At 39.5% G+C, this 24,164-nt stretch overlaps 1 protein-coding gene and 1 long non-coding RNA gene across 4 annotated transcripts; one reads left to right on the forward strand and one right to left on the reverse strand.

Moving 5' to 3' along the window:
- Positions 1 to 1,320: 1,320 nt before the first annotated feature.
- Positions 1,321 to 13,811, forward strand: LOC124259680 (vascular endothelial growth factor A-like). Its single transcript, XM_046693864.1, has 7 exons — positions 1,321 to 1,602; positions 6,861 to 6,978; positions 7,104 to 7,151; positions 7,587 to 7,777; positions 8,912 to 9,052; positions 10,872 to 11,023; positions 12,665 to 13,811. Exons 1-7 carry the CDS (start codon positions 1,558 to 1,560, stop codon positions 12,930 to 12,932), a joined length of 963 nt encoding a protein of 320 aa, XP_046549820.1. The 5' UTR covers positions 1,321 to 1,557; the 3' UTR covers positions 12,933 to 13,811.
- A 1,661-nt stretch (positions 13,812 to 15,472) lies between these two features.
- On the reverse strand, positions 15,473 to 24,131 carry LOC124259695. Of its 3 annotated transcripts, XR_006893894.1 has the most exons (10): positions 23,991 to 24,131; positions 23,425 to 23,789; positions 23,036 to 23,101; positions 21,540 to 21,686; positions 20,989 to 21,063; positions 20,388 to 20,632; positions 19,884 to 19,988; positions 19,078 to 19,264; positions 16,529 to 16,954; positions 15,473 to 16,131 (listed from the first exon to the last, which is right to left on the reverse strand). It is a non-coding gene; the product is annotated as an uncharacterized LOC124259695 (long non-coding RNA). The 3 variants fall into 3 exon arrangements; XR_006893892.1 differs by having other exon boundaries at positions 15,473 to 16,954; XR_006893895.1 differs by lacking the exon at positions 23,036 to 23,101 and having other exon boundaries at positions 15,473 to 16,954.
- Positions 24,132 to 24,164: the final 33 nt, after the last annotated feature.

Genomic DNA, 24,164 nt, shown 5'->3' on the forward strand with positions numbered 1-24,164 from the left:
AGTCTTCATATTATGATATCCTCCAAAAGACAAGATTGTTTTGAATTGTCCTGTTTCTTTCAAAGAAAATAAACGGGTTACACAAAGAACATGTACTGGTTCAAGGGGCACGGCCCCTTCCAAACATTGTCTTCATCCCTTGGAACAACATGTAACTGGCAACCAGTACTAAGGAATCACTCTTGATTATTAAGATATATGTGGCTATGCTTCGTAGGATTCGAACTTAAAAGAAGCCGGGTAGATAGATAAGTGCTGAAAGTTATCTTGTTATCCTGTATCTGATGCGTCTCCGTACGTGCATGTAGTGCGGCTGTTTGACGCATATTGCATGCATGCTCGTCTGTGCTTAAAGTACACATATAGCCGCAACATATTGAATTTATATACTTATGGTAACTATTTTCGGCTATGACAAACATAATTCTTAAAATTTCCTGCCCGTATACACCTTCACGTTTAGAAGGAAAATCGGAATGAGAAATAATCAATTTATTGCGATGTAAACTAAAACTAAAAACTAAACTAAACTAAACTACTCCACCCACCCCATCCCCCAGAATACACATCAACATCTATTCGTCACGATTGAAGTAATTATTAGGTGGCTTTGTTTTGTTCACATTGCAAGTGTTGCTGTGTTGTTGCACACGCGTGTGTCTATGTTTCCTGTGCGAGGTTCAGTACCGTGTGATAACGGGGATGTATTGACCGACGTGGGACGCGGTTCTCACCCCGACACCACAACTGCCGAGGTTATAATTTCTTGATTCTGTGTAACTGACGTCATATCAACTGTGTAAACTCACTGATTATTGGTGAAACATCCTTCTGGCTGGTCTGAGATGATAAACCATATCGCGTTAAACTAAATAGCTGACATATGCAACGGCGTATAACGCTGTGTTTTCTCTCAGTGCGTAACTCTTATTAAGTACGTAAGCAGTTAATTGCTCTTCAACAGCGAAAGGGCAAAAGGCGCTCAGACATTTCACAGGTGTCGGTAATGTACCAGCAACCAAATCTCCAACTATCACTAGCATCTGTTACCATATAGTTACAAAACCAGCTATATTCCTAAGAAGTACTGCGTTCCTCCCATTAGCGAGGGGTTAATATACAACCACCGCAGCTTCATCAAGGGTAATGTGCCACGGTAGATAATCTTTATCTATCATGTTATATTACGCGTGACGTACATTGGGAAATGTTTACGAACACTTCACATGTGCTGGCCCTGAAATTATCAAACACTCAGGATTTACCAATAAACAAATCCCATCGCAATTACGCAATACCATGGGAACAAAAACACAATATTACATGGGAGCGATGGTGTATTAGACTGCGGAAACTGCTCTCTGTCCAGGGAAGTGCTTCAGCTGCCTGCAGCCTCTCCCCTAGATACATCCAGCGTGTACTCGCGCGTGCGTCTGACCCCTGACCCCGGCTACTACACCAGCTATCCCACGGCTCGTGTATAAAAGCAAGGGTTTACCCAACAGTAACAACGAAAAACAATCTAGTCTGGAGCGCTCACATCCCTGTGATCCCAAAATGATACTAGGTGTCCTCGCAGTGTGGGGAATATGCCTGTTCCAAGTAAGTAATCTTTGTTGATTCTTATATCCAAGAATACATTAATGCGACCGTAGAGGCACTGTAGCGGACTTTGTTATCAAGGTTTATATTGCATGGTCTTGGTACTACTAGTATTTACAATACATGTAGTTGGGATGCATGTCGGCGCATGGTAATGTTTAACGGACAATTTGTGTTTAATATGGCTGAACTAAGACTGTATTTGGACTAGTAATAAACAATTCGACTTAAATTATTTGTCCCCGTAATTTGGATTTGTCTTTGAAAACAAATCTTATATATTGAGGTATCGCAGTTAAATACATTGATTACAGACTGGGCTTTGTAACATGACAGTCATTAGACGATATCGTACATCCTTAGTATATAGAGAGGGTACAAAACGACCTTCCGTGTAATACCATTTTTATTAAACGAGTTAAATTAATGCCAAAATCTTTCACGAGTTTCATTAAAATGGTATATCACAGAATCGAGTTTAGGATTCTGTGTATTACTCTCCAAAATACATTGATTGAAACTGCCTACAGTAGGACTCTCATCTTTCCGCGAGTCAGGCAAAGTCTACTAATACCATTTTGACAGATGTATTAGAATTGTAACGGAATAACTGTAAACCGTTATGACGTCATGCGTCTAGTGCTATTACACTAGTGTAATATTGAATTAAAAATATTACATAGAGGATATTATAAGAGTGCCCATGTCATACTATGTTTAGGACACGAGTGCCTAAATGTCTCCCGAGCGAGAACGAGGGATATACCGATATTTAGGCACGAGTGTCTTAAACATAGCATGATATGGGCACGAATATAATGTTCTATTTATTACCGAAGTCGTCAAATTGAGGAAGAATCTACTTTCAAAGCTGGCTACCCACCGTCGCCGCATGTAGAACGCAACGTCATAGAAGAAACGTGACGCCATAGCATTGTCGTAGGTAGTAACTAGAGATTATTACACGAGCAAGTGTGTCATACCACTCATACGAAACGAGTGTGAAATTTTGTATTGATGAAAAAGAATTAACGGAGTTGTCTCTCTTAAATGAAACCAAGCACTTGATAGCTGGTCAAGGTTGTTTATACTAGAAATCCAATTAAACATATTCCTAAAATTCTCAATAATTTCTGGTCATACTATATGTGAGCGTTACTCAACAATAAGAACTATGTACTGAAGAATATATCAATTCCCACACTGCAACATCTTTCATCGAAACGATGTCACCGAAATCTTGATGCTGTATATAGAGATTATTACACGAGCAAGTGTGTCAAACGACTTTTACGAATGTGAAATTTTGTATTTCCCGAGCGAGAGCGAGACAATGCATAATTTCGTAAAAGTCGTGAGGCACACTTGCGAGTGTAATCATTTCTTTATTATCCATTTTATTCATGAACATTTGTGCAGTAAAATACGGTAAGCAAGTGTGACTGCCCTGTTCACTGACGTCACGTTCAATTGTTTAAGTGACGTCACAGACGACGAAATGGAGAAACAATGGTTTCTAGGCAAAAGTGATATGTGCACATGTGATATATATGACACTGGTTATGTTTCACCATATGGATAATAAATTGCTTTATCTTCCACGGACGAGTAATAATCATTACTTATCCTCTGCATTGAAGACCATTGTGACGTCATTGTTATAATGGCGCCACAATCCAATGAAATCACTTATCACACTGCCTCTCTCGGGTGTATTGGTCTCACACAAGACATTGCTGTTTAAAAACTGAAAACCTAAAATCTCACTCTCGTCTCTTTAGGCATTAGTTGCTATATAACGACAAGTGCTTGAGATTACATATCAGGTTAGTGTTATAGTTTTAATGGCATTTTCATACTTCATACTGCTAGGGCATTGAATGTCTTAATTATATTGTCAGTGGTCGTATAAACACAACTTTGCCGTACAATGTACACTTCTACTACCAAGTTAAAGCGACCTCTGTAGTAATGAAGATGTTAGTGTCTAAGAAGTTTCTGGCAGGCCGCCTTTCCTCCGATAATCTCGACCCTTTCTTAGCTGGTCGTGCTCATCTATCTAGACAACGGCAAGATCGGAGGACCTCCAGACAAGATATTTATTGCTACGCAGAAATTACCGACACTGAAGACAATAGGTATTTCGCCAGCTAACAAAAAATCGTGTCAAGTTGTTTGAAAAGAAGTGTTCGGGGAACACTGGTGCTATACCCATACCTCACTGCGTGGGCGATAATATCCATTCTTTAGATCTTAATACACTTTGCGAACACGCACCTCTCCAGGGAAATCTCTGGTCACAAACTCTGACGTTTATCTGGTAGAATGGTAACTGCTTCTGTCTAAGTGTAAGATCGGCATTGACGTATGGGGGAGAGTATGTCCCCCTGGGATGGAGCGTCCAAGTGGATGAGTCAGTATTATCTGACAGCGGATATACACAGAGCACCCCGTATCACATACAAGTACTCGTGCCCCCATGTTCTCTAGTGTAACGCAGACTAACTGACTTTCATTACTCATTACTGGCATCGCCATGTCTTGTTTCATCAATTCAATGGGCTTCGCTCAAATGAAGCCATGATTGATCAGAATCAAAGATTGACCTCTCTCTCTCTCTCTCTCTCTCTCTCTCTCTCTCTCTCTCTCTCTCTCTCTCTCTCTCTCTCTCTCTCTCTCTCTCTCTCTCTCTCTCTCTCTCTCCTCTCCCTCCTCCCTCCTCCCTCCCTCCCTCCCTCCCTCTCTCTCTCTCTCTCTCTCTCTCTCTCTCTCTCTCTCTCTCTCTCTCTCTCTCTCTCTCTCTCTCTCTCTCTCTCTCTCTCTCTCTCTCTCTCTCTCTCTCTCTCTCTCTCTCTCTCTGGTTAACATGGGTGCCTCACTTCATTTATATCCATCTATTACACTTGTGAACGGGGTATAATGTGCCGCCATTCGAAGTGCAGAGTTACGTCCCCGGGAAACGCCAGAAACCAGTGATCGCCCCCGATTTGTTTGTATGTTTGTCAGCTTCCTAGCTGTGCTCGTGGTTTCCATCAACATGTGTTAAGACGTGCATCACTTTGGGTTTTCCCCAACATAAAGTAGACACGACATCATGTAAATGGAATACTGTCAAAAGGGGTGCTAGACGAAGATCACTCACTGCATTGTTCACACATTCGTCGTGATCATCTCTGTATGTTTCATGTGTGGTAAATCCACATTCTACATTCCCTGGCGACGGTGGGAGACACGTTAACCTATTCTGCTAATGGAGCCAGTTTGTTAGCATCTAAACGAGTGGTGATCACCACAATAGTAAAAAAGACACCATTTCTATATTCTAAGCAGAACAAGGCCCCAGTCTTGGATGATAATTTGTAGCCAGATGGTGTCATCGTCTCTTGGACTCTTATCATGTTTCCTCTATCTTTTTTGGGAGATCATATGTTTGTAAATAAGATGACTCTGTGATTTCTGGGACTAAATATCCGTGTATCGTGGTTTCATCAATGCATACTAGTGGTCCCATCAGCTAGACAGCTAGCACGGTCAGTTGGTCAAAGCCGAGTATTCCCGAGGTCACTCACAGTTGTATCATGCATAGTGGTTTCCACGATACACTTCTGTCACACACACACACACACACACACACACACACACACACACACACACACACACACACACACACGCACACGCACACACACGCACGCACGCACGCACACACACACACACACACACACGCACACTTATTCCAAATCAAGATTACAACTGATGTTATCTGCGTGGCATACATATAATGGACATCTTATGTTAAATTAAAGATTCTCAACGACCACCGCTCCTGTATTTGACAATTGGTACCACACACCATTATTTGGACCGGAAACCACCCCAAGTCAACCGGAACTTGCAATAGGACAAGACGGTAGTTGACCTACATAACGTCCCTCTGATCAAAGGTTTTCTCTTGTCCTGAGTGGCTCATCTCACGAGAACGTTACTCAGCAGCAAGTCAGGATGTGGGACATGGTGTCTCAAGTAGCCAGTGACTGGTTCATGTACATGCCTCATGGCCAAACGAGAACATTACACAGACATGTAGACATGTATCGATGGCCGTGATGTAATACAAACACTCCTGCTACGAGCTTTATATCATATTATTTCCTCCTAAAATCACGCTTCCATGAATTAATATTGTATTATATTGTAAACTGCGTTGGGGTATGAAGCAGGCACATTCTTAAAACACCTCAATTATTCCACAAGGATTAAAAGAAATGTGTTATACATTGCTTGTAAGAAAACGTTTTAGAAGTATTTTCTGACGACTATGCCACTGGTGTTACATTTCAAATATGTGAATACATGATGTTTCTCTGAGTGAGAACGGAAGACGTTTTCTTGCATGTTTGTGTGCAGTGTCATCACTTGCTGTTCGGCGGAGTTAACAATCAATACATGGAACAATGAAAGTTTCCCAGACCCGACAACGTCAAGTTATTCACAAATCAAAACTATAAAGTACATATAGATCGATATTCCGATCGAAATTTACATAGCGGTAAAGCAAAATGAACACGTGGAAACTATGCTACAATACAGATGCTTGATGTTGTATCAAAGGTTTATTGAACATTTAGGAGCTCTGTTATTTCCCCAACATAAACAGGTGCTGAAGTATAAACATTTGGATTTGTCCTTCACAATTAATTTGTCAAACAAGATCCAACATTGAGCAGCTAGCTAGGGCGGCACATCACCGCCCTAGTCTGTCCCACAGTCCCTCAACCACACTATTTCCCCTACTGCCAAGCCCTCTCTGCAGTGCTAAAGCCCTAAATAAAGCAAGTCTAGATTTCCTCAGGTTCTGAATCTCTGGTCTCCCTGGGACTCCTTTTCAATTTAAATGGGCTTGTTTGTTACTATCAAAATTATATATATACAGAGACTAAGCATTAGTCTAATCACCGCCCCCGCAGATTGTAATATATCTCCAACATCGGAGAGGTCCTGGCATTGGTGTGTGTAGTCTTATTGGATTATCTCCCAGCAGTCACTACTAGACGCAGACAATCTACTTTAACATGTGTCTCTGGGGTGCCCTGTTCGAGAACAATGTCCCTCGTGGCCGCACCTCATCTTCAGCGTGTCGACTTTTGTTTTATGTGTTTAAATGGCATTTCTGGGCCAGCTGAAAACTGGCGAAGGTGTTTTAGAGTACTACCATGATGTTTGCAGTGACTGGCAAATGATGCTGTGTTTCACATGTTCAGGGGACGCTGCAGATGAACTACCATCAGGCTATGCGGCTGTCCAGGGTCACGAACATCACAGAGCTGTTTCGGACAGTCGACATGAAGATGAATGGGCGCAGAGTCGAACTGGAGGAAGGTATGTTTCGTATTTCAGATAATTTAAGAATATTTATAGGAATTTAAACCTGTTCCATAAATTCATCTGTCGCATGTAAGTTTGCCATCTGATATCTCTTTAATATACTGTTGTTCATGTTTCAGTATTGCCAAACATAGGAAGTTCGGATGGCCGGGTGTACGTATCTGCTGGTATGTTTTGTTTGTTTGTTCGTTTAATGCTGCACTAATTACAGCCATATGATGGCGTCTGTATACATCGAGTCTAGACCAGACAATGCAGTGATTTATATCATGAGTGTCGATCTACGCAATTGGGATTCGATGACATGCATCAGCTAAGTCAGCGAGCCGGACCACCCGACCCCGTTACGACAGGCATGGGTTGCTGAAGACGAATTCTAAACCGGATCTCCTCGAGTCCGTACGCCAAGTCGGGAATCATTACGTATTATATTAAACAACAGCCAGTCAAGGCCGAACAACCAAACATCTTCATATTTTCCATACTTGTGTTTGTACGTAAGTCTGGCACTATACAGGGAACGTTCAATCAATGAGAGAAACCCATTCACAGAAATACCCCAACAATGTCCCCCACTTTCTACGACCCATGTGTTGTTCCAGGAGCAGCGGAGTTCGCCTTCCCTGACGAGTGTTCCCCACGTCTCATGACCGTGGATATCCCCAGGGACCCGACCCACGACGTCAACGTGATGACGTGGCCTACGTGTACACGTGTTAGACGCTGCGGAGGTTGTTGTGCTAACAACATGCTGCATTGTGTACCCCTTGTTATCAGGCCCAAACGAATCACGGTCAGTGTGTACCAGTGTGTTATCAGGCCCAAACGAATCACGGTCAGTGTGTACCAGTTTGAGAACGTGTATATCCCATCCATCAATCCATGAGTCTACCCATCTATCCCACCCTCCATCCACCCACCAATCCATCATTCCATGAGTCTACCTATCCAACCATCCATACACCCACCTACCCCTCCATCCACCCACCCATCAATCCATGAGTCTACCCATCCACCCACCCTCTATCCACCCCTCCATGAGTCTACCCATCTATCCACCCCTCCATCCACCCACCCACCCATCAATCCATGAGTCTACCCATCCACCCACCCTCTATCCACCCCTCCATGAGTCTACCCATCTATCCACCTCTCCATCCATCAATCCATGAGTCTACCCATCCACCCGTCCATCCAACCATCCATACACCCACCCACTCCTCCATACATCCATGTACAAGAGTTCAACTGTTACAGGGTCTCATGCTGATACGCAACGAAGCCGCAAAACTTCAGTTTCATACAGCTTCAACTGTTACGTTGAATCGCTTAGACTAGCCAAACACCAAATGCGACATTAGTGAGTGAGTTTAGTTTTACGCCGCTTTTAGCAATATTCCAACAATATCACGGCGGTGAACACCAGAATGGGCTTCACACATTGTACCCATGTGGGGAATCGAACCCTTCGGCGTGAACGCCGAACCGAACGCTGTAACCACTAAGCTACCCCACCGCCAAATGTGAATCGAGTATGAGGTTGACCAGCCATCCTCCAGTTTCGGATGCTAGATGATTTCCAAATTGAAACTAAATTCAAAAATCAATAAATGACCAATGTCAAGGGTTTATCATTTATATTGAAACATACATTGAAAATAATAAGAACAGGCATTACAATGGGTCAAAAGGGAACATCAAGAAACTGGAGGTCCTGAAAATAATTCACAATTTTTCACCATCGACGGTCTCGATTCTTGAATATAGAATAGTAGTGGGACCTTGCAGGAATTCGGAAATCGCACTTGTCGTAGGTTGAAAATAAGGCTTCCAGTCATCCACTTGGTAGCATTATGACATCCCAAAACTAACCATCAGACCCCAACATCACAACCCATGTTACTAACGCTTCACGTGGTGGTTCCAGGTGTTGAAGACACTGCTGTACGACTCCAACCAGCCCGATCTTCTGATGGAATGGGACGGCACGCAGGAAGTTACAGTAGATGAACATCTGGAATGTGACGTGACATGCCGGCTGACCGCCGACGACTGTAACAAGAGACAGGTACCGCATGGTCCACTAGCCTGGTGTGTTAGTGTAGTCGTGTTCACACAGACACTTCCCCTTTCTACTGCAGTAGACATGCACAGTCAGTGAGTTTTGTTTTACGCCGCATTTAGCAATACACCAGCAATATCACGGCCTAACACATTGTACCCATGTGAGGAATCGAACTCGGGTCTTCTGCGTGAAGAGTGAACGCCTTAACCACTAGGCTACCCCATCGCCCAAACACACAGAGGCAAAAGTTACTAATCCCACAAAACGTTTTTCACCAAACAGGATTTCGACGCCTTTCCCAAACACACCATGGAAACTTTGGGCACTGTGATGCCCATTGAGATGATATAAATATTTAGGTGTTAATTTTACAAATCATTTTTCATGGTCCATGCATACAATTCAAGCCTCATTGCAAGGTAAAAAGATTTAATAGGCATTGTGAAATATATAAAAACACTTGGTGACTTATCATAAGACTCTTTTTTCAAGATCTTTGATGCTAAAATATATCCTATCCTTTTGTATGGCGCTGAGATCAAAGCGTCCGATGGATGCCATACAACAAATTCATTTATATGCTTGTAAGAAATATGTTGGGGTAAAAGTTACTACACGTAAGTCAGCAGTATATGGCGAGTGTGGTAGACTTCCCTTATATATTGCAGCAAATAGGAAAGGTGTTAAATAATGCTTAAACTTATTGAGTATGGCTCCAGGCAGATTACCGAAATAATGTCATGATATGATGATTATTTATGATAGAAATGGGAAATGGAATTGGGTCACAAACGTAAAGAATTATTATTTTCTATTGGATTTGGTAATTCATGGCAATGACAGCAAATAAAGCCTCACTCGTTATTTCTGCTATCTGTTAAACAACGACTTAAAGATATGTACATGCAAAACTGGAATGAAAACTTATCTCTTTCTAGCAAATGTTTTTACTATGAAATGATTAAACAATCTATCCACAAACAACAGTATCTGCCTGTGTTAAACGTAAGAACATTCAGAATAAGCCTTGCGCAATTAGCATCTCATGATTGTACGAATAGAATCTGGTAGGTATTTAGGCTTAATAAAAGAATATAGGATATGAAAATGTGTAATCTGAATGTAATTGGAGACGAGTACCATTTTCCGTGTATATGTCCAGCCTATTATATACTCATGCCAATAATGGTTGTCACCCCCTTCAAGTTTTTTAATTGGAGAGGGGGTGTGGGGTGTGTGTGTGAGGTGTGTGTGGGGTTGGGGTGGGGAGGGAGGTGACAACCATTATTGGCATGTGTATATGTTGAGAAATATGTATATTGAGAGCTACTACTATGTACATCCTGACATTTACAAATTCATATCCCTTTTAACCAATTCTAGTAAAGCACATTTAGAAAGATTATCTATGTATATTTATTACGCTACCACATACAGAAAAAAATACATTCTCAAATATTCTGGTAACTGATGACTTGTTATTCACTGTATTTGTACTACTCGCCTGTGGCCTCCAGAGTACGGAAATAAATACTGAAATATATTGAGATCCATTGTAGTTACCTTTTAAACTGCGATACATGGAGAAAAGGGGAAAGTTGCGCCATTTGCACGAAACTGACATGGCATAATTTGGATGCCTTTCAGTTCCAATTTTTGTAACAGAATCTTTAGAACGTTTATGCATTAGGATCTTATTAATCACTTATAGGTATTTCAACCTTAATAAAACGAAGTATTGACTACTGTACTTGTAAACAAACTCAAAATGATTCACATATTTATGCAGTTGAGTTAAAGTATAAATGTTTTTTGTTGGCAGCGGTTCGACTCCTTCGAATGTTCATGCACCTGCAGACGCCATCGTAGCTGCTACCCCTACCAACGATGGGACATAGAGACGTGCGAATGTGTGTGCATTGAACCAGAACGGCAGTGTGAGGCTGGCTTAACCTACAGCCCACAGACATGCAGGTGAGGATTTACTCATAACCCAGGAATACATGCAGCAGAGGGTTAACCTGTAGACAACGTATACATGACCTACAGACGATGTAAACATGGGGTTAACCTGTAGCCCACAAACATGCAGGTGAAGATTTACTCATAACCCAGGAATACATGCAGCAGAGGGTTAACCTGAGGACAACGTTATGGGGGTTAACCTGTAGCCCACAAACATGCAGATATTACATGATACATAGCAGAGGGTTAACCTGTAGACAACGTATACATGACCTATAGACGATGTAAACATGGGGTTAACCTATAGCCCACAAACATGCAGGTGAGGATTTACTCATAACCCAGGAATACATGCAGCAGAGGGTTAACCTGTAGACAACGTATACATGACCTATAGACGATGTAAACATGGGGTTAACCTGTAGCCCACAAACATGCAGGTGGGGATTTACTCATAACCCAGGAATACATGCAGCAGAGGGTTAATACATGCAGCAGAGGGTTAACCTGTAAACAGACAACGTAGCCCACAAACATGCATAGACGATGGAATACATGCAGCAGAGGGTTAACCTGTAGACAACGTATCCATGACCTATAGACGATGTAAAGATGGGGTTAACCTGTAGCCCACAAACATGCAGGTGGGGATTTACTGTAGACGTCTTATACATGTAGCAGAGGGTTAACCAGTAGACCATGTATACATGCAACGTGAGGTTAACCTGTAGACGATGTGTACATGCAACAGGGGGTTAACCTGTAGACTACATATACATGCAACAGGGGGCTAAAATGTAGACCATGTATACATGCAGCATGAGGTTAACCTGTAGACTATGTGTACAGGGGGTTAACCTGTAGACGAAGTATACATGCAACAGAGGGTTAACCTGTAGACCATGTATACATGCAGTTAACCTGTAGACCACGTATACATGCAGCATGAGGTATGTAGACTATGTGTACATAGGGATAACCTGTAGACCACGTATACATGCAACAGGGGGTTAACCTGTGGACCATGTATACATGCAACTTGAGGTTAACCTGTACACCACGTATGCACGGGGTTAACCTATAGACCACGTATACACGGGGTTAACCTGTAGACCACGTATACATGGGGTTAACCTGTAGACCATGTATACATGCAACATGAGGTTAACCTATAGACCACGTATGCACGGGGTTAACCTGTAGACTACGTATACATGGGATTAACCTGTAGACTATGTATACATGCAACATGGGGTTATCCTGTAGACATCGTGTACACGGAACACAGGGTTAACTTGTAGACTACGTATACGTGGAGCAGAGGGTTAACCAGTGAACCTCGTATACATGCAACATGAGGTTAACATGTAGACCACGTATACCATCAACAGAGGGTTAATCTGTAGACATCGTATACATATATGCATCTGAAGGTTAGGTGTTATATGCCTAGGAATGCTTGTGGCAAGTGTTGAGTCTCGATGAATCGCTAGCGGTAGGTCTTGGGCGGTGAGGAATGGCTAGCGTGGTGTGGGATTTTGTGGAATGGACAGCGACAAGAATTATCAGTGGTGCCAAGGAATGACCAATGGAAGGTGTTGATGCACGTTGCTATGCAGTAGTGTATTAAAACATCTTTATCAATTGCAGCTGCATCATCAACAGATTCCAGCAATATTCTAATCTTGAAACGGATGATGACAGTTCGGAAAATGCAAACCCTGTTAACACGACTCTGTTGACGAACGCCACATCATCAGCACCAACGACACCACCACCAACAACAACTACTACTACGATGGCTCCGACGACGGTCGATCCTTGCGCTACTCAGTTTTGTCCGCCCGGATTCCTACGGAACCCCAACGGGAACGGTGGATGTGTCTGCACACCAAACTTTACTTTCAACAGAAAATAATCTCCGATCTAGATGGTGACACGCCTGTTTTTCTTACTGTTAATAGAGGGGGAAACGAAGGGTATTGTACCAACATATGGATTAACGAAGCAGCCCTAAAATCGAGAACCATTGACATTGTGTTGCCATGACGTATTTTTGCGTGGGATGTTTTTCGTTCCATTATCGTATGATAAACGTACCAGCGTCAAGTTAAGCCACATTGATAAATCAAACAAGCTTTATCTGTCAGAGAGAAGTTGCGCACCGATACATCTCAGATTTAACGGGTACTAACGAGCCCTGATATTTGAACGCCCAAACTGAATGTACCTCTTTACAATGACAAGTTCCACCCTGCAAATATCAAAATATAAGACTTTAAGGGCTTTCTCAAATCAAGGGAGGTAATAAGCAGATAGGGCCAACCAACTCTGGCTGTTCTGAACTAAGGAAGAGATATCGAGCAGAAAATCCCGAAGGTATGCCACAATATTACGCGTGATTCAGCAACCGATAAACACACAAAAAACGTATTATGTAATCGGGTCACAAACATTGTAATATTATGTTTTATTCAAAATTCAAAGGCAGCTGGAATTTTAGTATTAGGTCCTGATTGTATCATGCGTTCATGGTTATCAAGAGCGGATTTCGGCGGTTGTTTATGAGCAGGAAGTGTTCTATGGTGCTGACAAACTGGCGACAAGTTTCCCTGAAACGCACATATTCTTTCGTTTATGTAACCTTGTTTACGTTTGACAAGACTGTTGTGGCATTGTTACTATACATTAAATTATCGTGTATTTTATATTCGACTTATTTTCTTCTTTATATGTGTATGTATTGGTGTTTTTAGTGCATGGATAAATATGCATTAACATTAAAACATGAATCAACCTCGTGTTTGTGTTCATCTGACGTAAAAGGTAGTTTCGGTCGAACCTTCAGCATCAGGCGAACATTTTGCCCGTTAATGTTAATGCGGATGGCTAGCGGTGTCAAGGCGCATTAATTTGGTAGAGGTGAGGTGTCGAAGGGCAATATTTGGTAGGTGGGGTGTCGAAGAGCATGATTGTGGTAGGTGGGGTGTCGAAGACCATTACTGTTCAGAAGTGAGGTGTCGAAGACCATGATTATGGTAGGTAAGGGGTGTCGATGAGCATGATTGTGGTAGGTGGGGTGTCGAAGACCATTATTGTTCAGAAGTGAGGTGTCGAAGACCATGATTGTGGTAGGATATCGGTAGGTGTTGGGCCTGAAGGATGGCTACCGGTAGGTGTTGGGTGTCAGGTAGGGCTAACAACAGGTGTGAGGGAGGGTTTTAGCAGTAGGTGTGGGGTGGTAGTGAAGACAAGCTTACGTGCGGGGTTTCGAGCAAAGACAACAGGTAGGTATGGGAGTGAGCCATGTGGTGATTTTTTGTGGCGGCTAATCTCGACTACTGCTCCCAGAATCCTATTGTGAACTCGTCCAGGTTGTCGACGACAGGATTAGTAGGGACCTTTTGAGCAACAGCTCCAATAACTTTCATTACATTACTGAAAGAACAAGCAGAATCACGAACCACCAACCAACGAAATGAATACAAAGTACTTTTTATCTGATAACTTGAGGCTTTAACTTTTATGAACACTTCTTTCACTACATGGGAGACAATTCTTACTTCCTCGACAACCTGAGAGCTGTACCTGTTACAGTCAGATTGTGAAATCAGTCATTTCGTGAAATGAATAAGATGTCGTTAGCCTTGTTATCACTCATCCACACTACCAGCATGTCTTTAATGTGGCCATTTGCCCTGTCAACTGATCCCTGCCTTTGGAGTTGACGTGGCTTAACATGTACTCCTGCTAGTTCTGGCCAGACGACTTGAATTTCTTTAATAACATGAGACGTGAACTCTGATCCATTATCAGATTGGAAGATCACTGGGGCACATTTATCAACGCTACTTGAGCAGCCCGTTTAAGTTGTCAGTGGTCGCAATAGGCAAAACTTCGTTAAGCGATGCTGATATACCAGTATCCAGCGAAATGGCTGATTTCACAATCTGACTGTAACATATCCAAACACCAGCAACTACAAATGCAAAATGCTAATCTGATGCACATACGTCAGTAGTCCGCCGCAGTGATATTGCAATATGCACAACAGGTAAACACTGCTGAGAAATTGATAACACATTCAAAGGGGTATAAAGCAATGTCTTTAAAAGTCATATATTGCTTTAGACATTCAGCTCCAATTTGTTAAGACTCTGGTATCTATAGAATCTTCAGAGGGGCAGAGCTTTTAAAACCAATTTTATTGGTTTCTTGTTATTAAGAATGCAAATATTTAGATGAGCAACCTCTCATATTTCTGCACTGCTTTTAACAAATACTAAAGCAAAATCAGTATTTGCATATTTTCCAAGTGACAACTACACTATTAACTAAGAATATATATATACTGACTGAATTATCCATTTAGTTTCCAGTTCAACAACTTGTACTGCTTAGACTTCCATTTGTACAATGGTGTGGTTCCTTAACCCAACAGAAGAGGAAGACACTGCATCAAATTTCTATAAAATTTAATTGTGGTAAAAAAATGGACTACATGAACATGTATCATTACATATTATGTACTTTGCATTCAACTGCTATAAGATCACATGTATTTACACAATGATTCTTTTAGTCATAACATAGGAAATAGAAACAATAACAATGCATGGTAGTGTTTGAAATTGAGGTCTTTCACCCAAGAATTAAGTTACGTAATTGAGATAATGGCAAGGAATGCTTGATTTTCAAACTTTATTTCAAACACTGCATATGCATTTATCTGCTGTCCCTTCATGGACTCCAAAAATTAATGTGAATACAAGACTTGTTCTCACATCATAAAACATGTTCATATGATAAATAATTGATGGTAATAAATAAAATCCAAACTCTCATACACCTTTACATTAAAAATAATTATTGCACCTTACGCATGTTAAGTCTTAACAACGCTATAAGCTTTCATGAATACTGAGATATACATAATCTATTTCATTTATCAATGAAATGTACAATACCGTATTAAAACAGATTTTTCCTTTAATGATGATTAGACTAAAAACTAAACAACATGGCTAGCAGTTTACTTGGGATGGGGGTATGAAGAAAAATATATTAAGTTTTCTGACTAGGTATTTCATAACCAATCACAATAAATAATTCCCCCCCTTCATCATGTAAATTGAATTAAATAAATCTTAAAGGGGATCTTCTTCCATGAAAATAACCTCAATAGAAAAATCAGAATCAATGACAGGTGATGACGCAAACGGGGACTCTTTAGCTTCACTTTCCCCAGAATAGGTAGAAAGATCATATTTACGATACTTCCTTACAGTTTTGGTGAATGTGGTGGATGTGCATCAGTGTTAAATTAACGAAGTCCATTAAATCAGTAGTGTAATAAAAGTCACAGATCATCATGATGGAACCCCCTAAACACTTTGTTAAATGAAAGATAATGAAGGGGACATCTTCCATTTCATTACTAACTGGTTAAAATGTACTGGACACTGACCATTAATAACTTTTAAAAAGTGGTCAGTTATAACATGTTACAATGACAGCATTCTCAGGACTATGGTAAAACAACAAAGCATAAAACAAGATGACATCTACAAATGTTACACAAAATGGGGTTGTAATGGGTGTTTTGTGTTCAGTATTAGGGTACATTGTTATGAAGTGTTTTTATCTCAGTTTTAACTGAACACCTTGAGGGTGGGTATTTCAATTTTATCACAGACAAGTAAATGAAATGATTCAATGTACAATGAATGATGATGTGAATGATGAGATTCATCATAGTCTAATAACGACTTGATTCATTGTGAAGTGAGTACCTTCTCATGGATCTCATGGACTATTGAACATTCCACAAGAAAAATCACTTTGAATAAAATTTGATCGGATCAGTTACGTTGAAACAATGACGAACAGGCTAATGGTCCAAGCTGACTCATTTCTTTACTCTGGATTTGATGATGTGATCTGAAACATCAAAAGGCAAATTAGTGAAATAAACCTTCTTTCATGCTCTTGTTGCTAACACTTAAGTAAGACACTGTGATCAAAACTAACATGACGTCATTCTATTTAAGAATGACGTCATTATATTTAAGACTGGGTAAAGGAAATTGAAAACTTTGAGAATGGACCATTACAAATCTGAATGTTACGTCTGTGTCAACAGATACCTATAACACCACAGAATAGATATTGGGGATCTCCTTGATTAACAAACACTGATGACACTTATGTTGAGAAATGTACACTGTCCTTGAAATGAATTCCAGTTCCAGTGCCGCATATTGAAAATACCCATATTCTTGTTTTACAACCATTGGTTCCATACAATGATTCTTTGTAAGGCAATGTTTGAATTCAAGAAAGGTACATGCTGTTAGGCTGAGGCGACTTAACTCAGGTCAGTAGCCAACAAAGGCATGAAATTCTACTAGCCCTCAAAATACCTTTTAGACTGGACAGGCTCTAGCTCGCTGTCCTATGTACTGACGGGAGACAGAGGAACAGTGCTTAAAAAGTCCCCAAGAGGTAAGATATTATTTTGTAATCCTCCTGCAATATTTTCACTTGCCCTCTTTAATTGTTTGAAGTTTTATGGTCTCAGGGATTAATGAGGATATTGCAGATTGGTTAAAAAAAAGTTCAGTTGCTTCAAAATTGGGTTTCGAAACCTGCTGGTCAAATGCACTTTCTGGTTATTTTTTCACTAGACACTACGCCATCTATTTATGACATAAGTAAAATGGATTTTGTTCTCATCAGTAGGAACATGCAAGTTCTAAAAAAAATTGGGGTTCAAAATTATCCATCATATTTTATTGAACATGATTAGACATAAATTGAAACAACTGAATTATGTACTCACCCCGTAGGATGACTATTTCTAAATTACTTTCTCACCCTGAGATGAATCTCCTGCCGATGATTAATGAGTGGATTTTGCAAGCAACATGGAAGAACTGACAATGTAGTTCTTCTTAAAAATAATTTCTTAAAGGTCACATGCAACCAAAAAAATCTAACATAATTAAAACACAATTATCACTTATTCATGACATATAATATACATTGCTGGTTATGAAAAAACATATAAACACAATTATAAGCGTACAATCGCAAATCAAAAGTGCAATATTTTGTACTTGGGTTTACTTCCCAAGAAACGAAGCAGCCGGGATACCAAACCCAGTCAGAGCGGGTGGGTGTGCACTCAAGTGTAACGGCTGGTTCATTTGCAGATGCCCTCTGTGTGCGTATATATAGAGATGTTGGGTTTTGTAAATACATGCTCATTTTTTTGTGTATAACATTTTGCAATCAACAGACATCATAACATGTCATGTATTCAAGTATCACACCTACCTGTCTGTGTAATTACATAATGTGACAGAGACCGAACTCGGGCCATAAATCAATGCATTTTGTTTATGGTGTATAGCCTGATTGGTGTTAAGTTCAAATTGCATGTTGTCAGTGATAGCAGCTGTGTATTGAATATTGTCATTAGCAGACAGGCAGGCAGACACACAGGTGTCAATAAAACAAGACATTGAGTTTTGTCTGTGACAACGACATATCTATATCACAGTTAGAAATTCTGTCAGCTAAATAATGACATTGCTTTTAAGTATCGAACTGAGAAAGTGACTTGGTAAGAAGAGCGTGTGGTGAAATAGACAAATGAAATTATATAAACTTTTTATTTACTGTCATAACATATAAAAAGCTCGCGCCTGTGAGATATCAACAAAACATTAGAAAAATAGCTCACACCAAAGCCTTCACCGAGTATTCACCGGACAACCCGCTTCCAAGCTGCGTGAACCTATTTCTATGCGCATATGAGCGCAGCACGTGCTATGAGATGCTGTTGAAACCCGTTTTCCCCAGAAAAGTCGGGGGAAAATAAGTGAAACGTTTGAACTCTGATTTCGCGCATTTTTTTCATCCCGTTATTTTTCAACTTTATAAGTTGAATTTGCATTTTTGACGATTTGTTTCTGTAAGTCCATACCGAAAGGTATCAGAATCTGCAAAGTTGTGTTTTACGTTGCATGTGACCTTTAAAGAATATTTATGTTTGTTACCTGTCTAGTAGGAACTGATTTCAGTAATGGATGGAAGTTCACTTTCTCCTTCTGAGCTTGGTCGTGAGCGAATTTTCAGGAATGGGAAGAAAACTGATGGACGGCTTGATTGACTAGCTTGGAGTCCACTCTCCTTTAAACTTTGGCCAAGGAGATCTTTGCATTCAAATAACTCAGAATCTTGGATCTGTTACAACATAGATTGAACATAATTTACTGGAAGATGTTCAGTCATGTAATTAAAAATGAACGAGTTTTGACATGAAATAGTACTGGTTATTAGTCCTTAACAAAATATTATTAAATTTAAGCTTGTCAACACATGTTAAAAATATATAGCAACCACAAGAACATGGTTATAAAACTATCTAACTGTGAGAAATCTTTTAAACTGACTTTGCAATTATCTATGTCAAGAAATAGAACTTCAAACTTAAAACACTTGTACCATAAACCTTGAGTTTTGGTAACAATTCATTAAGTTCAGAAAGTACACTAATGCAAGGACACAGACCCAGGGCCTTATATGACCACAGGATGAAAGCAAAGCCTTCATAGGTTTACTGTGATAATATAACTGCACCTGTTACAAATCATTAGGATCTGTGTTTTTTTCTTGTTTATTGATATTTCTGTTTCTGTTACACTTGGAATAACAAAACACTAGAACTGAACAAAATCATTTCCTGTCCCATTTCATTTGATATATATAGCTATAAATCAAAACTTAAGCTTTTATTTCAATAGCATATATAATTTCATATGTATGTGTATGGAATAACATTTGATAAAAGGACATTACTTACATCACATATTAACTGTAGATGTATCAAAATGAGTCTAGTATCAGCAGCAATATCGCCTTGTTTCTCCAGTATGTGACAAAGTATACAAAAGGCAAGTGTTGGTGCCTGTGAATACAAATATTTGGGTTAAGCAAACTTGGAAATAAATATTTCGCCCTAATGTCCTATACAACGCACGGTATATGTGATGAAGTGAAACATGTGTTCTCTTCATTTGGTCAGATGTAGGATTAACTAATCACTTTGTCATGTAAACACAAAATGCTTCATTTCAAATTAAACAAGATTTAACACCTATTTCAGCAAGGTTTGTTGAAAATCCATCTTTTTATGTGTTTTGGTACTCATTTTGTTATAAAATATATGTATATTATAATATCAATATTGTACCCAGTATGTGATATCCTAGCATGATTTTAAAGCTGAGATAGGTATTGTGATACAGCTAGGTAGCCATTAACAGCTGCCATCCATTCATATATCTGCCAATCACAACAGTCATACCCTGAATACTGTACTTTCTTCTAGTTTGGTGAAGCTTTCAGCCATATGGATGAGAGTGTCAAGACAAAGAGATGTATGATGAAATTGAGCAAACAGTTTTTCAAACAGTCTGATGAATGTGAGGTAGTTGGTTTTGGAATATCCCATCTGAGTTTCTGTAGAATGACAACCTCCATCCTGCAGAGATCTGATGATGTCCACTTGTTCCCATGTAAATATGCAAGTTCGTTGCCACTTGGAATTTCCTGAAATAGAGCGTTTTTATTTAGTTTCATGCCAATACCAAAAATATGATCATATAGTAAACTGACAAAACTAAAACTGCATGTTACAAGTAGTCCACAAACCTTTAATCAGGTACAATGTATAAATGGTCTCTTCTCACCTACCTACTTCAAGAAATGTATTTAGTTGTCTTAGGTTCAGCTGAGTCTAGAATACAGCAGGCACATAAATATTCACATTTCTGAGTTATGTCCGTTAGCTTGTAACACAAAACTCTTAGGATCTGAATACAACAACCCACAAAGCACTGGTACACACTTGTCAAAGATGGAAAGGGGACTGGTGGCCTCATTACAAGAATAAACTCATTCATTACCTCCTCTTCTAAATGCACTTTGGACGAAATGAAAAAACAAGCTGCTGCAACACATGATAGATACTTCTGTTGAACCTGTGGAAGAAAATATAATGCATCACTTCAAACACTGTCAGAACAAATAAAACAATTCACATGGAATGTTATATAGAGACATATACACAGATAATTTATTAAGTTGTACTGCACTTCAAACTTTGGGGCTTTGCAAGTTTGTTAAACTGTTTCAAGTATCTATAGATAACCTTTCTTTGGAAAAACACTCAAATTGTTATGGTAAAACATCTTAGCACTGATTAGAGGTTAAACCAGGAGACTTCAAGACCTATCATGACCGTGGTTGGTCAGGTGGCAACAGTCAAAGGATACTGAACATGCTGAAGAAAGCAACTTCATTCATATCCAGGGCCTATGTTTCATGGACTTTTACACTCAAACATAAATTACAAAATCATTACAATAAATCCTCAAAACAATTACAGTCTTTACAATTAGAGTACTTATACAAAATGTAAAATACATATTGTTCCTTTAAAATAGTTCAGACTTACTCGGACAAGAGACATAAAAGAGTCCAAGACACTGATGGATGTTGCAAACACATCACTAGTACCACCAAAGAACAAATGCAGACATCGAATAACAGTGACAGCTCTTAGTCTCAGATCCATGCCATGACCACTTGGAGCCAGTCTTTTCTGAAAGTACAAAATTCGATCATCATGAATCTGTCAAGTACATACAATTGACATTTTCATTCTTTCTACCGACAAAAGTAGTCATTCATTGTTTACTTCTTTCAGGCTGGTTGTTAAGGTTAAAAGGCTGGCTAAACTGGATCTGGCGATCAGACTCCATGATTTGCTTATTCAGTCTATAAAATTACCCACAAGTCTTAATCCTGAGTCTAAACCCCATTTAATTCATTAGAATTAGAACACTGGACCACCACTTAAAGGGCCACTGATCCAGAGCATTTTCCGTGGACTGGTTGTTGCTTTTGTTATTGTTTTTCTCCAGTGAGTACCCGGAAGATATCCCAGAATTCATGACTGGTTCGTTACCTCTGCTGCGCCACCCTCATGCGCAATTGATAGCATAAGTATAGACTGATCAACAAAGATGAAATCTTTTTTACTCGATAATCTTATGTTGATTTTGTTGTAAAATTATGAAGATTTTGATGAATAATTTGGTTTCTTATAAAAAATATATTCACTTTGATAAAAATGCTGATTTTGATGTAAACTTTGATTTCATAGTAATGTTGACTTTATAAAAATGTTAACATTTAAATGGATGTAGAATTTGATTAAGAAATAATTTGACCTTGAATTTGGTGAGAAGCCTGATATAATAGAATTGTTTTGAAACTAGGGCTAACTAAGTACATGGGGAATCTTCTGGGGAGAGTAGTGCGCTCAGGTTCACTACTAGTCAATATGAATGTTGTATTAAATGGCATTATGTTGATAACAAATGAAAACATTTTAAGTTTAACCATCTGCCATTAGTAAAAAATGTTAGGACTGAAATAGCGAAGTCAATGTACGTCTTTATAATCCTAGTTTATTATCATATTTGCATGCAGTTAGAAACTTAAAATATAATGCACACAATCTGGTAATACTTAGTGAATTCATAACATGACTGTAATATCTAGACATCTTATAGATTGCCACTGTGTATCATATTTCACACACACGCCCTAAGTGCGACCTAGTGTATGTTGTCTGTCTCATTGCACGTAGCAAAAAAAATGATTCTGTTGACTGCCTAACAAATAAATACAATCAAAATGCAAATATTAAAATTAAAACAGACTAAAGTTATAGCAACATTATCAGGCTATTACCTTGTTCAGTGAATGTATCCATCAATCAATTTTTCACATTGGTGTATAGTCCAATTGGTCACCCAAGATAGGACACCTGGCAACTACCATCAATGGTAGGTAGGTTCATTTGCCTCACGAATTGTGTTTAAAATAAATTTCATTACAATTGGAACCCCATCCTAAACCCCCACTCCCAAATCACAGTATTACCAAGGTTGGGGGATCCACAGGGAGTGTTTTCATTGCTTCTTGAAGTTTCCTGTATATGTCAGAAAACTGAAAAATGCAATATAAATAGAAACTACATAATATAAAATAATGATAAACACAAAGCAAGTATATCCAAAGGGTAATTTTAAATAAGCAGTATCTGAGACATTAATTGAAGCACAGGACCATTGCTTTACAAAGTTTATCACCCGACAAACGTATGAATCAACATCATCCAAAAAGCTTCAAGGAGAACATTTCCTGAAACTGAAAAAAGGCAGACGTTCTGACTCGAACAAAGATACATGACAAAAGGCGATAGGAATAAATCAATGAAAGTGATAGATCGAATGAGGAAGGATAATGGATATTACATATGTATTTCGTACCTTTTCCGACGACACCTGAGGCGAAATATTTAGTTGATTTAGCAATAAAGGACAATCATCCAGAGAAGGGTTGTTGTCGTCTGCAGGCGACTTCGCAGACGTAAACACCATCTCGTGTTTTGGTTTGATTTCTCTCTGGACGACCATTGTTCCTCTGTTCAAAAACAGCTACTTCTTTTCTTGCCCCTGCATATGAAGACTTTTCATCCAAGAAAGAAGACTATCAAAGTGTTCTTCGCTTATCTGCTAGAACACCCGCCTATACCACCATTGTCACTCAGCTGAGTTTGACAGCTCAAATCTTTCGAATCTTGGCGGCCGTCCAGCAAGTCAGTTAAGTTTGTAAAACCGGATTTCATTGGTTCCTATAAATAGAAAGTACAGTTGCTGCAGATGCTTCCCCGTCAGTGACGATGTTGATTGGCTTAGCGAGGACACCTTCTTAACACGACACTTTTGATTGGATGACCGAAAGATCTGCATAAAGCCCAAACAACCTTTATATCAACAAATCACAAACAGTAACATAACAAGCTCAATTATACCCATTTGGACAATTCACTTACATATGTGCAGTTTTCCTTGAATCTGAAATGTTAAGCTTCACTCGTTGTCCTTTGAGTCCGAAAGGCAATCACTGACAGTCGGTGAACGGGCACCTGCCAGTTTTGACAGCTCTGGGTCTAGTCACAGTATGACATCAATTCATTGTAACACTACGCAAAAAGTATAGTTCTGTC

This window comes from Haliotis rubra, unplaced genomic scaffold (assembly GCF_003918875.1).
Source record: "Haliotis rubra isolate DU_JTF1 unplaced genomic scaffold, ASM391887v1 Scf1181, whole genome shotgun sequence".
Taxonomy (NCBI): domain Eukaryota; kingdom Metazoa; phylum Mollusca; class Gastropoda; order Lepetellida; family Haliotidae; genus Haliotis; species Haliotis rubra.